The following is a 14,736-nucleotide window of genomic DNA, read 5'->3' on the forward strand; positions in this document are numbered from 1 at the left end:
AAAGTAGCATGGGCAGAGGATCAGCTAACTATGAGGAAGCATTGACATGAGATAAGGAAGTCCATTTCAGGTGTGCTACTTGCAACCAGTAGAATGCTGCAGGGATCAGTGTTAAGTGTGCAGATGTTGGCAATTTATATTAATAACTTAGATGAGTGAAGAATGTACCACATCTATACCTGTTCATAGGTAACATCTTGAACTGGGAAGAGGAAAATTTTGATATCATTAGTCAGGAACTTGCAAAGCTTGAGTGAGAAAGGTTGTTAGTTGGTCAGAGGACATCTGGGGAATGGAAGGCTTTCAAAAGTGAGATAGAAAGAGTTAGGAGTTAGCACATTTCTATTAGAGTGAAGGGTAAAGGTTGGCAGGATTAGAGGAATCTGGTTGACAAGGGATACTCAGGTTCTGATCAGGAAATTGAAGGAAGCATATTCAAGTTTAGGCATAAACACAAGAGAATTCACAGATTCTGGGAAATCAGAGCAACATACACAAAATAAGAAGGTTGGGAGTACAACCTGGCAGGTCATAGGTGAAACCAGATGAGGGGAAGGTGGATGGTGGGTATGTGTGTGGGGGAAGGGGGCTGAAGGTGGTAGTTGGAAAAGATAAAGGGCTGTAGAAGAAGGAATCTGATAGGAGAACGGGCAAGTTTAGGCAGCTGGGATCAAGCAATTGCCTTGTGAAATATAAGGGATGTATGACTACATTTATGAAGGAAATCAGGGAACAAAAGAAGAAATGCAATACAGCTAGCAGATACAATGAAGGAAAATCTCAGAAAATTCTCTAAGTACTGTATATTAAGAGTAAAAAAGGTAGTTAGGGAGTACAGGTGCCTTTAGCAGTTAGTGTGGTTGTCTATGGCTGGAGTCTTAAATGAATATTTCTCATGGAGTGGAACATGGACACAGGTGTTATCTGGAAAGGGACCAGAGATATTGTGAAGCATATTGACATTATGGAAGAGGCATTGGCGGCCTTGAAACACATAAAGGTGGAAAATCTCAGGTATGTCCTTGGATGTTGAAGGAAGCAATAGATGGAATTGCTGGGGACCAGGCAGAGATGTTTGTATCTTTATTAGCTATGGGTACCAGAAGACCTGGAGGATGGCTAATGTTGTGCTCTTATTTAAGAAGACTAGCAGGGATAAGCCAGGGAATTACTGTCCAGTGGTGGGAAAATTATTGGAAGGGACTCTGAGAGATGGGATATATTTGCAATAGGAATACAAGGGCTTATTAAGGATAGTCAACATGGCTTGTGCAGGGGAGATCATGTCACAAAAGTTTATTGGAGATATTGACTATTCACATCTTCCCAGTAGTTAACTATCTGTGCTTCCAAAAAATTGCAACTTGTCCCCATTCTTTTCCTTTCTTTCTCTTTCTCATTTCAAATTACTGACCTTTCCTCCATGAGTCTTTCTGTTGCAGTATCTCATCCCTCTCATCTTCCAAGAAGCAATTGTCTCCAACAGAAGATGGGATATTGTGCAGTCAAAGGTTGTAACTTGGCTTGGGTTCAATGGGGTGCTTCCCTCAGAGAAGGCCTTACTTGTGACATGAAAGATTTCAGTACCCTCTATCACAGTACTTGCTACACTGCTGGACACCCATGTTGAGTGAGGATAAGTAACTAGATATGACAGATCAAGTCTTCACATTACAATGAGGACCTATTTCTGTATTCAAGAAAAAGTAGTTGAATGGAAAAGCCTCCAAAAAAGTAGTGGATATGGCCTAGTACATCACTGGTAGAGTCCTCCCTACCATTGAGTACATCTACAAGGAACGCTGTCGTAGGAAATCAGCATCCATCATCAAGGACCCCCACCATCCAGGTCATGATCTCTTCTCACTGCTGCCATCAGGAAAAAGGTACAAGAGCACTAGGACCCACACCACCAGGTTCAGGAACAGTTATTACCGGCTCTAGAACCAGAGGAGATAACTTCACTCAGCTTCACTGTACTGTTCCTGCAACCTCTGGACTCACTTTCAAGGATTCTTCATCTCATATTCTTGATCTTAATTGCTAATTAATTAATTATTATTATTATTTCCTTCTTTTTGTATTTTGCACAGGTTGTTGTCTATTGCACACTGGTTGACCACCCAACATGGTGCGGTCTTTCATTGATTCTATTGTGTTTCTTGTATTTACTATGAATGCCTGCAAGAAAATGAATCTCAGGGTTGTATGTAGTGACATATATGTACTTTGATAATAAACTTGCTTTGTACAAATGTTTGTAAGTTTTTCTTCATATTTTTTAAAAATGTCTTTGGCTAAAAACATGTTTTTCTGGAGATTAATGTTGAGGCTACCCAATAAGGGAGCTCTGTGGAGAAGCACCTTAAATTATATAATCAAAGATTCAAAATATTAGCTACCATGGTATGCCAAGCAAGGAAGTGTCAATTACACATGCAGTTGTTTTTTTATGTCTAAACTAACAGGTTGTGTTTAGTGATAGCTACAAACAAGGCCTGCATGAATCCAAGGAAAAACGTGAAATACATAGGGTTGCAAATACCATATTGGCTAAATTCCAGAACACCTAATACCAGGAACTCACTTTGTTAGGATCCACTGAAATACTCTGCCGACTTCTAGCAGATGAAAACTGCGCACCTGACCTTACGGATTCTCGATGCGACTCCTGCAGAGATAGACAATGACAGTGTTTAATTAATGTTATATATGACAGAGATGCTATTTTCTGAATACCCTTCAGGAAACAGTGTTTCCTTCTTGCCCATCTCTAAATGCTCTCGAGCAGGTGGTGATGAACAGCCACCTAGAACCTTTGCAATCTTCCCGTGAAAGTACTCCCCAGTACTTTTGGAAAGGGAGTTCTATGGCTTAGACCCATCTATGATGAAAGACCCATGATATAATTCCTAGGATGGTGTGTAACCTGCAGAAGCCGGCAGATTGTGATGTTCCTATGCGCCTGCCGCCCTCGTCCTTCTTGGTGAAAGAAGTCACAGGTTTGGGTGGTGCTGTCGGAGTAGTCTGGATGGCTAACTGTCGTGTAATCTGTGGATAGCATGCACTCAGGGTGCTCCTCGTAGGATACCCAGCTTTCTCTTGCAGCCACAGCTGGTCAGGTTGAATTTCTGCTTAATGAGATCTTCAGGATATCGATGATGGGAATGTCAGCAATGATATTGACATTTGAATGTTATGAGTATTGGATATGGTCAATACATAATACCTTTGTGATGGAAACGTTCATTGCCACTTATCAGCCAGTGGCTGAATGTGGTCTAGATTTTGCTGAATGGTGAGGAATTGCAAATGGAATTGAACATTATGCACTCATCAGTGAACCTTCTGAACTCACAGTGGAAGGCAAGTCATTGAAGAAGGTGCTGAAAATGGTTGGTCCAGTGTACAGACCTAAAGAACTTCTGAAGTGATATCCTGGGGCTGGAATGATCGACCTCCATCATCCATAACTATATTCCTCTGTAGAAGACTATGAGACCATCTGGTCTCTAGAGCTGCTCTGACAATAAAGAAGAAAGTGGCTGATCCAATTGTTCTTCAGTCCACATTCCCTCTCTCTCTCCTTACCCTTGACTCCCCCACTTATTAAGAAATCTATCAATACCAGCTTTGAATATATTCAAGGATTCAGCTTGCTCAGCTTTCCATGGCAAGGAATTCCAAGGATTCACAGCTCTTTGGGAGAGGACATTCTTCTTCATTTCAGTCTTAAATGACCACCTCTTAGACTGAGACTTTAGGCACACTGATCCTTGCCTCTCCCAAGTGAGAAAATATCCTCTCAGCATTTAACCTGTCAAGGTCCTGAAGAATGTTTTATACTTCTCTAAGATTGTCTCTCATTCTTGGACAAATACTCTCTCTTTCAAACAAACACTTGGCTGATGATATCTCTAAGAAGCACAGGGAGAAGTTTGAAATGCAGTAGGAGCAAAATTGTGGATGTAATGTTTTGGTTGCCATGGGGACAAATGCTATCACCTCTTGACAGAAAAACCCTGTGAATCCCCCCTCTAGCCTTGCTTTCAAAAGGAGATTCAGTAGGTGGAAAGGGGATAATCAACTGCTTCGAAAATGTCTGCAGCAGGCAGTCATGAAAGAGAACCTAAGAGCAAAGTGTCTTTCATTAATCAATGCTTATATTCATGTTCTACTCAACAATATACTAAATTGAAAAATAAACTGCTTTCCTCACTTTAAGGGGCTGGAACTGGGGTGCAGACAAATTCAAAAGAATTCATGGATTTTACAAATGGATGACATCACCCTAACAAATGTAACCCGTATCCAAACATTTTGGTATTGGAAACCCTGGACGATGTAGCTAGCTGGGCTAGGATGACCCTCAAGGCCAGGAAGTCCAGATGCATGGTGATCAAAAAGAGAAAAGTTACAAGCAAGTTCAGTCTTCAAGTACGGGGAGAAATCATTCCTTCCATAGAGGACAACCCAGTAAAGTGTCTTGGAAAGTGGTTTAATGCAGCAACAACAGGCAGCAGCAACATCACCAACACTGTAAAGTAGACTGAAGAGTGGCTGAAGAAGATTGACAAAACCAGATTCCCTGGTAAGTTCAAGACGTAGCTGTACCAACGTGGTCTTCTAAAAAGTTAACGAGCACTTGCGGAGGTGACTGGGGATTCCCCCCAAGTTTTTCTTCAATGGGGCTCTACATAAGATCAGGCCAGCTACAGCTCCCGTTGTCATCAGTAGTGGAGGAGTTCAAGGTGGAAAAGTGTTCACCAGATTGATTCCTGGGATGGCGGGACTTTCATATGATGAAAGACTGGATGAACTGGGCTTATACTCTCTGAAATTTAGAAGATTGAGGGGGGATCTGATTGAAATGTATAAAATTCTAAAGGGATTGTTCAGGCTAGATGCAGGAAGATTGTTCCCGATGTTGGGGAAGTCCAGAACGAGGGGTCACAGTTTGAGGATAAAGGGGAAGCCTTTTAGGACCGAGATGAGGAAAAACTTCTTCACACAGAGAGTGGTGAATCTGTGGAATTCTCTGCCACAGGAAACAGTTGAGGCCAGTTCATTGGCTATATTTAAGAGGGAGTTAGATAAGGCCCTTGTGGCTAAAGGGATCAGGGGGTATGGAGAGAAGACAGGTATAGGGTTCTGAGTTGGATGATCAGCCATGATCGTACTGAATGGCGGTGCAGGCTCGAAGGGCCGAATGGCCTACTCCTGCACCTATTTTCTATGTTTCTATGTTTCTATACTAACACGAAGGGGAAACCAATGACAAGCTAATAAATCAAATAGGAGTCACAACAAGATTGCACCGTAAGTGGGCTGCCAACTCTCTGCACACTTCCAATGATGGGGGAGTGCAAGTGCAAGGGATAGGCATGACATGGTCCAGGCAGAGGTATGGAACAATGAAGATGAAAGGTGGTTATCAAAAGCAGTGGAGTTGGGGGTCACAGGGTGCCTGGACAAAGATCACTTGGGCAAAGCTTTGGAGACTGGACCTCTTCCGCATTTCTTTGCTCCTGCGGTCTGTCTAAGACACTCTCCCTGCACCACCACATCTGCACTCATGGGGGCTGAGAGAGGACCCTAACTGAAAGCTTTGTGGTCAGCAGGGTTCACTGGCACACATACTGTCAGGATGCAAAACAGCCTTAATACAAGGATGGTATAGGTGGTATCACAACGAGGTCCTGCTGTCCCTTGCTGACTTACTAGAGCAGGTAAGGTGTAAAAAAGAGATCAGCTGGCAGAGAGGCAAACAGGGCAGTCATTTTCATCAAGGAGAGGGCCATGCCAGTCATATCAAAGAGGCCTAAATTGAATGTTCTGCAAACTGCCAAATCATGGGAATGAGGGTTGATGTGAGTGCAGGGACAGAGGATAGCAGACGTGGCTATTCCCCATGGAGATTGGCTGTAGGGGTTACCGGCAAGGTCGGCATGGAGGTTGCTGTTTGCACTGGGCCTTGATGAAAAGAGCAAGAACTAAGCAGCTCACAGAATGGGGAGGAAGCAGAAAAAGCCTCTTGCTGGGATAAGGAGCAGGTGAGAGGAGTTGAGCTGGAAATCAGGAGCAGTTGGGCAGTGACTTGGCCACCACTGCTGACCCACTAGCTGGAGAGTGTCGTGTTTAAGGGTCAAAACACTCCATGAAGGTTGGACACCACCTGACGACATCTGCCCCTGGCCACTGGCTAGGGTTACATCATCAGGTAACTGAAGAAAGTATGATGCAAGCTGGAATTCACAAATTCATTAAACTTGTTCTACGTAGGGTCAATGGCACAATAAGCTGTTCCAAATAGCAGCTTGATGGAATGCAGAAACACCGATTGAACAAAAGGGTCTTAGTCACCAAGTTGTCAATAGGCTGTCCAGAACTATTTGAGTATGGAAAAGAGTGAATTAGTAGTAGTTTTGCACTAACTATTGGACTATGGAGCATCTATGATAAATTTGACAGGTACCAGTGTTATAGTTTATTAACTGACGACATAGAATGGAAAAGGGTCATTTAAGTAGTGAAACTTAATATGCAAATGCTTGAAGTGAAAAGTTCTGAAGAAAGTAATTTGTAAAGAATTTAATTGAAATTATTGAGTTCGGATAGAAAAATTCAGAAAATAATTCCTTTCCTTTAGAGGTAGAACATTTCTGCTGAGAATTAAATTGTTTGGTGTTAACAAACTTATTTTATATACTGATTTGGTGGAATTAATGAGATACTGTGGGGCGGTGGATGGGGGGGATGCGTCAATATCCTGTTCACAAACATCATAAAAAGCTATTGTTTTCATCGTTCCAATGATGAAACAAATAAAAACTCAATTAAACCAATCAATTGATTCTCAAACTATATAAAAATAAATTGCCAGCTCAAAATATTGATAAAAATTAATCTTACACATCCAAATTCTCATTTTTACATACTTTGGAACATATGATATAAGAACGTGGTAACTATGACACACTTCTCCCAAATTGCATTTACTTGATACACAGGATTTAGTGAAATGACCATAGCGAACTGCTAGCTGCCTTGTAGTGTTCACAGCAACATGTTCTGTATTTCTGCACTTGATAACCTCTTGACACTGACCTGCATTCAGTTGCCATCAAGTTCAGGGATGTTCTCAAAGCTGCTGAAGCGAGAGGTCAGGTACACTTCATATCTGACCCCTAATTTTTGCTGACACATGAAGCAAAACTCCTACACTAGACAGCTGACTATTTGTTAGGCAGTACCTTTGGTTATTTTATTAGTATTCTCTACATATCTGCATTTTAATGAATTATCAATAGATTAATATCATTATTTTAAAGAACATATAATAACTTTTTAAGAATTAGTTCCACATGTTTCTCATTAGAACTGCCTTCTGATAGCATAAGCTCAGTGAGGCTACGGGGTCAGTGGATGCTGTGTGACTACCAAAGGTTACTGTGGACATTAGACAAGGGCTGGCTCGAGTATGATCCTCTGCTTTAGTTCCAATGACCTTACTCACTTTTTTAGATTCTGCTGAGTTACCAAGCTGATTTTTCCCACTTCCAACCCGACTTGCTGCACTACCAAGCTGGCTTTTACCGGCATAGGGTTTGGTTGACAGCTGACTGACTTCCTTCGGGCTTTCAGAATGCGATTCCTGCAAAGGTGCAAAATATATTTATTAAAAAAAGCTATTCTTGATGAAGAGACATACCATTTCATTCAATTGGATAACACTATCAGCCTCACATTGTGCAAACATAAATTAAATATCTTTCAGTGTATTAAGGGCAAGAGTCCCAAAGTTGGAATTTGTTCCTTTTTTTTTGAAACTCTGGACTAACTAATCATTGTTTGCTGAGTAATTAACTGTGCTATCTACACATAACATTCACTTCCTCTAATGTTTGGTTTGGATGTTGCTGAATGGGTTTTGTTACCCACACTTCCCATTTATATTCTGCTTTGTCTCAGATTTACAAAGCATAAACCAATTTGGTTGGCTGACTGAGTGTAGAGCACAGAAGAGTACAGAAAGAAACAGGCCCTTCAGCCCTCGATATTCATGCCAACCATGATGCTAATTTAAGCTAGTTCCATCTGCCAGCACATGGATTACACCCTTCCATTCTCATATCTCTTAAACAAGTGACACTGTTCTGACACAATGCAACCAAGCCCAAGGCACTACATAGGCCTTGATCCGCTTAATTGGACAAAAAATTCCCATGAAATTCTGTGATGAAGCTGCACTCCCAACTACTGCGGAGGCTGGAAGTCTGAAATCAAATATAAAATGCTTATTCAACATCTTCATATGATGTAATTTGATCTTTCCGAATCCTTCTTATTAACTTAAAATATATGAATAGAGGAGCCAGTTGACGACATTATTGAACATGTTCGATTTAAGATAATGGTCTAGCCTTGTTTTGTTCTGTTTGCTTTTTTTGGGTTTAGTATTTAGTTCTTTTTTTTGTTTCTTTTTGGGGTTTTTCTTTGTATTTTTTTCTTTTTATTTCTTTTCTCTCTATGATTAATTACATCATGAGTTTGGAAGTCTATTATACCTGTGTTATCTGAAATCTTTTCTGTATATGTTTATTAACAATAAGATTATTCCAATCTCTCTGTATCAACATTGTTATTTTGTTTATAATTTTGGAAAATTAATAAAAAGATTTAAAAAGAAAGAAAATGCTGTATACAGTGGATCAGGCAGCATATGTGGAAAAAGAGACAGAGTTAATATTCCAGGTCGAAGGCCCTTCATCAGATTCTGTTTCACTTTCCACAGATAATATTTGACTTGCTAAGTTTTTTCAACATTATATGGTTCAATCACTTTTTGCTTTGTGGACAGAGAATCAAGTACAGTTATCATACAAGGTATGAAAATGGTCCAGGGATACTTACACTCCAGCAGCCTATTATTGTGTTGGTTAGTGTTAAGGCACTTAGATGTGGAGGAGTGTTAAGTGGAAGATGAATTATCTGAAATTTAAGTAAAATCACAACTGAAAACATTTCCCAATCAGTGGTAGATGAATAGAAGATCCAACAGTTCAGTTACATTGAATGGCTGATGGTCAGGCCACAGATTTCACTTCTTGAAATAGAGAATCAATTTAAAAAACCTGGGAAACAAAATGTGCTGTGGTAGACATATATACATTCAGTGATTATTACTGTGCTACATATGGAATTGATTTAAGTTACATCCAACTGATTAAAACTGGCTAACCACAAAGTGCTTGGAGTCACCAGCAGGTGCAGTATATCCTTTATTCTAGCACTGCCATAGTTCAATGACCTGTGTTGAAGATCGTACCAGGATCTCTGCATTGTATCAGGATGGTGTTAGCATCGTCTACAAAGACCTGAGGTGCCAACGTGATAGACTGCAGCATCGATTGCTCAATACTGCAAATTGCTTGTGTGAGGCAGGATTAATCAATCCAACAACCAAAGGTCAAACTCAAAACTCTGCAAATTAGAACTAGAATGGCAACAGAGTCTATACTTGCTTTTCGCTGTTTTGTGATGTGCTGCTCTATAGAGTCAAGTTGTTCCAGCATAGCTACAAACAGGCATCTATTAAATGATATAGAAAATTGCTGAGAGACAGCCTCCACAAAAACAAGGAATTGGAAGTGGTGTGAGGTGAAAGAGACTGCTATTTGCATCAAGGCAATGTCCAGTTAAATGTCATGAGGATCCCAAATAAGATTGAAGACAATGGAAATGAATGGAAAATTCTTTGCAATTAATGTTATATCTTGGCAAGGCAAAATTGTTGTGGATACTAAAGGATAACAATTTAGTTCAGGATGTCACTTCAGCTGCTCTTCAGGTCAGTGCTTAATGATGACCCGTCTTCAGGGTTTCAGCATTCACACCATTATAAGTCAGATCAAAGGACTGCTTACAGTGTGCTCTGCTCTGTTTAAAGTCTTTTGGATATTAAAACAATCAAGGCTATACATATTCAGGTCTGGACAATATTGAAGCTTGGGCCAAGGAGACCTCTGCTGAACAAGTATGAGTTTCAGTAAGACAGAATGTGAGTACCTCCCTTTGATATTCAGACATATATACTCAGAGGCCACTTTATTAGCTACATCCTGTACTTAATAAAGTGGCCAGTGAGTGTATGTTCATGGTCCGCTGTTGCTGTAGCCCATCCGCTTCAAGGTTCAATGTGTTGTGCTTTCAGAGATGTTCTTTTGCACACCACTGTTGTAACATGTGGTTATCTGAGTTACTGTCACCTTCCTGTCAGCTTGAAGCAGCCTGGCCATTCTCCTCTGACCTCTCTCATTTTCAAGGCAGTTTTCCCCCTAGAACTGCCACTCATTGGATGTTTCTTGTTTCTCACACCATTCTCTGTAAACACTAGACTGTTGTGCGTAAAAATCCCAGGAGATCAGCAGTTTCTGAGATACTCAAAACACCCCATCTGGCACCAACAATTAGTCCATGGTCAAAGTCACTTAGATCATATTTCTTCCCCATTCTGATGTTTGGTCTGAACAACAACTGAACCTCTTGACCATGTTTGCATGCTTTTATGAATTGAGTCACTGCCACATGATTGGCTGATTAGATATGTACACTAATGTACAGGTGTGCCTAATAAAGCGGATACTGGTTGTATATTACCATTATCAAATCTTCACCATATACCTTCTGAGCTAACACCATCGAAGAGAAACTTAACTAGATTAGTCATTTAAATAGCAAGAAGCGGGAAGAATTCAGCATGTCAGGCAGCATCTATGGAGGGAAATGGACAGTCAACATTTTGGGTTGAGACCCTTCAGCAGTCCTGATGAAGAGTCTCAAATGAAGACATCAACTGTCCATTTTCCTCCATTGGTGGGGCCTGACCCATTGCGTTCCTCCAGCTCCTTTGTGTGTTGTTCCAGATCTCCAGTATTTTCAGTACCTTGTGTAAACATGTACATAGCTTGCACCAGAAATACCTTAAGAAGTTGGGTATTCTACTGCAACTCTTTTGGACTTCCCAAAACCATTCTACCATCCACAACATAAAATTTAAGAATGTGATTAAGTTCCTGTGACTCACCTGTCTGCATGCAACACTGATAACAATCAAAAAATCTAAGCACGATCCAGGAGAAATCAATGAATATTGGAAAATATTTAAAGAAGAATACCAGTGTTGAACCAATGTAGCTCTGTAATATCTTATAAAATGAAACTTTTAATTGTTTAAGGGTATGTGTCAGTGGCCTTTCCTTGAGTGATATCTGTTACTCTGCTTATTTGAAAAAGGTTGACAATGAAGCATTGATTCCACTTTCACCAAGATGCTTGTTGACTTGTGGCATTACGGTTTCTGAGTCTAGCCAGTTGCTTGCAAACTGAGCAGTATGGACTGGGATAGTTGAGATGATCTAATAAATGAGGTGAAAGAATGCCACTGAGAATTTCTGGTGACTTCATACCAAATGAACTATAGGAATGGCAAAGTCAACTGTAAGCCTTAGAATTAGAATTCTAATTAATCAGTGGCCAGAAGTTCTATTTTTAAAAATGGGGTTAATACCAAATTATAAAATATTATATTCAGGCATAACTTCATGAAATCTTGTAAGGATATTTCCTTTACTCCAGTATGTCTCCAGTGTTAATTTGAATATAGTGAAAATGCAGGACAACAGAAATTGGCTTAATATAGGTTTTTTTTTGCTTGGAAGGATGTTAGGCACCTAAATGGGCTTTCAAATAATATTGCAGGTCACCTTGGCTTGTTGAAATTAGCTTGATTGGTTGATACTTAGTCCTGAAAATTATTTGTAGATCTTGTGTACTTAAATGACAAATTCAATAAATTTCTCAGGAAACCAAAAGAGAAATGCAGGAAATGAAATAATTATAACTGGCAAATGACTAAGTTCTGATTGGTCCCTGATGAAAATCACAATATGTATCAACACTGGTAAGGCTCTGCATTGCTCAGCTTTTGTTAGGGTACAAACACAACACTAACGATTAATAAACCAGTTCCAAACTTATCTTAACTCAATGTGCATACTTTTATGTTATCTGTATGTTTCTTGAATTGCAGGTTAGTGGATGGTGTTGAAACATTTTCATCCAAGTTGTTAATCACCACCTGGGAAATCTAGAAAAGTACAAAATTAATATTTACTAATAAATATTTTTTATTCCAAATCTTTATTAACCAACTCTCAACCCACACAACTACATTACCCCAAATTTTTGTGCTCTAACCAAATATCCTACTTTCCCCATAGTGAACTCTTAAAAACCTGGGATGTATATCATAAGTCCTTGGAATCTATTAGTTTTAAGGCTCATTAACTTCCCTGGTAATTTTTTTATATTTCAACACTAGTTTCTTTTACTTCCCCATTTGCAAAGGACCTTTGACTGTACCTCTATGAGATTTTTTTGTGTCTTTTTCTATTAAGACAGGCTCAAAACATTTGTTAAGCCTTATACCATTTACTTCTTCCCCATTATAAATTCTCACAGTGTATTTGTAAGGATTCCATGTTCACTCTTCTTTTGCTTTTGGCATTGTTATTCTGTATAAGTTCACACGGAATGTTTTTAAATTTCTTATACTTTACTCTTTTGTTCTATTTTCCCCTTCTTTATTAGTGTCTTGGCCATGCTTTGCTTATTTCTTAAATGCCGCAATCTTCACTCTGGCATAAACCAGGCGCCTGCTCAGAAGTTTTTGCTGTTTCGCTTATATACAAGTCTGTTGAGCTGAAAATTATTTTCTTTCAGATGTTTGGTTTTGTGTCAATTTTACCACTGGATAACAATATAATTATTTTGATAAGATTGTATCTAAATGGGGCATTTTGTTTAGCCATGAGGGACCCTCCTCACATCTCAAAGCTGTAGCACTATTATCGAGGCATAAGATAGCAGTACACTCATCCAGGCAAGTGGAGAGTATTGGAATGCTTTCCACTTGCCTGAATTAGTACACTGTAACTCAAACAACTCATCTTTCCCTTCCCACTCTTCTCTCTCTCCTACCAACCACCAATTTTCTCATTGTCCTTTTCAACTACAACACCCCACTCAATTATTACACTGCTAACCTCCTCCTTGATTATAGATGGCTTCCCTGCAAACTGTATTTCTAGTAGCCAAGCCCCGCATTCATCCACCTTCTTGTCTTGGTTTCTTAGCCAGAACCCCTTTCACTCTTCTACCCAACAAAACTACCAAACTGTTTCCGCTGGCAGGGGTATCAAAATCAGTTGCTATAGATGCCAATTGATTGTAATTGGCATCTTTCACAAACAAACAGCATTACATACCCAAAAGGCAGATTTACAGGGTTGCATGGACAGAACAGAGTATTTAGCTTGTTGGGACTGCTTTCAAAAGCCAGTACAGCCTGATGATCCAAATGTCCTCCTCTGCTATATATTTCCAGAAGTTCATATTCAATGCCATTCAAAATAACATTGTAGAAACAGATGTAATTATCAACCTGTTGATTCAGAACTATGCACATAACTTTTATGAGATATTTAAAATCTTGAAATAGATTGTTCACCTCTATGCTGGGAGGTGGTTCCATCAATTCGATATCTTCCTCAGCATTGTTAATCTGATCCAGTGATTCATCAATTTCGTTAACAGCTGCCAGGCTTCGAGGGGCACCTTTCTTAATCTTCTTTTGCTCATTTCTGTGCGATGGGAAAAAAGAGCTTTGAAAATAGATAGATTTTAGTTTAAAAGATGAGAGCTGAGCCCAAATATTCTGAGAGCTTATGTTTAGTAATTTCAGCACAACAGACCCCACTTGAGTGTAAAAACTCAATTAACACTTTTAACTTGGTGAGCTATCGTTTCTCTCCCTTGCCACAAATTGCTGGGTTACTTCATAATGGTGCATTCTAATTGTCATTAATTCCCAGGAAAGAGATGGGCAGTAACTTGTGACAAGAAAGATATGTGGATTAGTTTCAAATGAAACCAAACCAGAGTAGTAAGCTCAGCTCAATACATCATGGGCATATCCTTTCCCATTATTAGTAGGATCTACAGGAGGCACTGACTCAAGTTGGCAATATCCATCATCAAGGATCTCTAAAATCCAGGACATATCATCTCCTTGCTACTACTATTGGGCAGAAGGTACAGAAGCCTTAAGTTCCACACCATCCCTCAACTATTCAGTTCCTGAACCAAGTGGCACAACCCTAGTCACTAGAGTTTAGCAGCACCATGACCAGTTCGATAATTTTGAACTAAAATGGATGTTTTTTGCTCTAGTTGTGTGCTTTCTTGTAAAAATTCTGTTTAATTTATGATTTTCTTGTGAACATTACTTACATTATTTTATATGCTTGTGAAACTGTTGCAAGTAAGTTTTTCATTGTCCCTGTGCATACATATATTTGTGCATATGACAATGAACTTGATTTTTACTGAAATATCTGCAAATTTTTTGGCAATTTGCCTCTCCAATGGAAGCCTCACAAAAATGGCAACTTACCCATGAATTTCAAGTTGCATTTTTAAATGCAAATTATTTTTCATATTTTATTGTATGTGGACCCCTTTTAATAACAAATATGTTACTAGAAATGCCACTCATCTTCTCCAGTTTAAAAGGAACAAATAAAGCTGTAGAACCTCACTCCAATGATGAAACTATTCCAGTCTATATGTTACATTCAGAAATCAGCATTCTGAAATTCCATTGCCATACAATGA

At 39.4% G+C, this 14,736-nt stretch overlaps 1 protein-coding gene across 2 annotated transcripts in view; it reads right to left on the reverse strand.

The window, feature by feature from the left end:
* adgb (androglobin) overlaps positions 1-14,736 on the reverse strand; it is a 219,591-nt gene that overhangs the window by 126,791 nt on the left and 78,064 nt on the right. Inside the window, exons 13-16 of one of the 2 annotated variants that reach the window (XM_072265653.1) lie at positions 13,571-13,703; positions 12,059-12,148; positions 7,517-7,654; positions 2,588-2,671 (exon numbers count right to left, since the gene is read on the reverse strand). In XM_072265653.1, coding sequence (XP_072121754.1) covers positions 2,588-2,671; positions 7,517-7,654; positions 12,059-12,148; positions 13,571-13,703 — 445 coding nt within the window. Of the gene's footprint in view, positions 1-2,587; positions 2,672-7,516; positions 7,655-12,058; positions 12,149-13,570; positions 13,725-14,736 lie in introns of both variants that reach the window. The other variant, XM_072265651.1, reaches the window with a different exon arrangement.

This window comes from Mobula birostris, chromosome 8 (genome assembly GCF_030028105.1).
Source record: "Mobula birostris isolate sMobBir1 chromosome 8, sMobBir1.hap1, whole genome shotgun sequence".
Classification (NCBI taxonomy): domain Eukaryota; kingdom Metazoa; phylum Chordata; class Chondrichthyes; order Myliobatiformes; family Myliobatidae; genus Mobula; species Mobula birostris.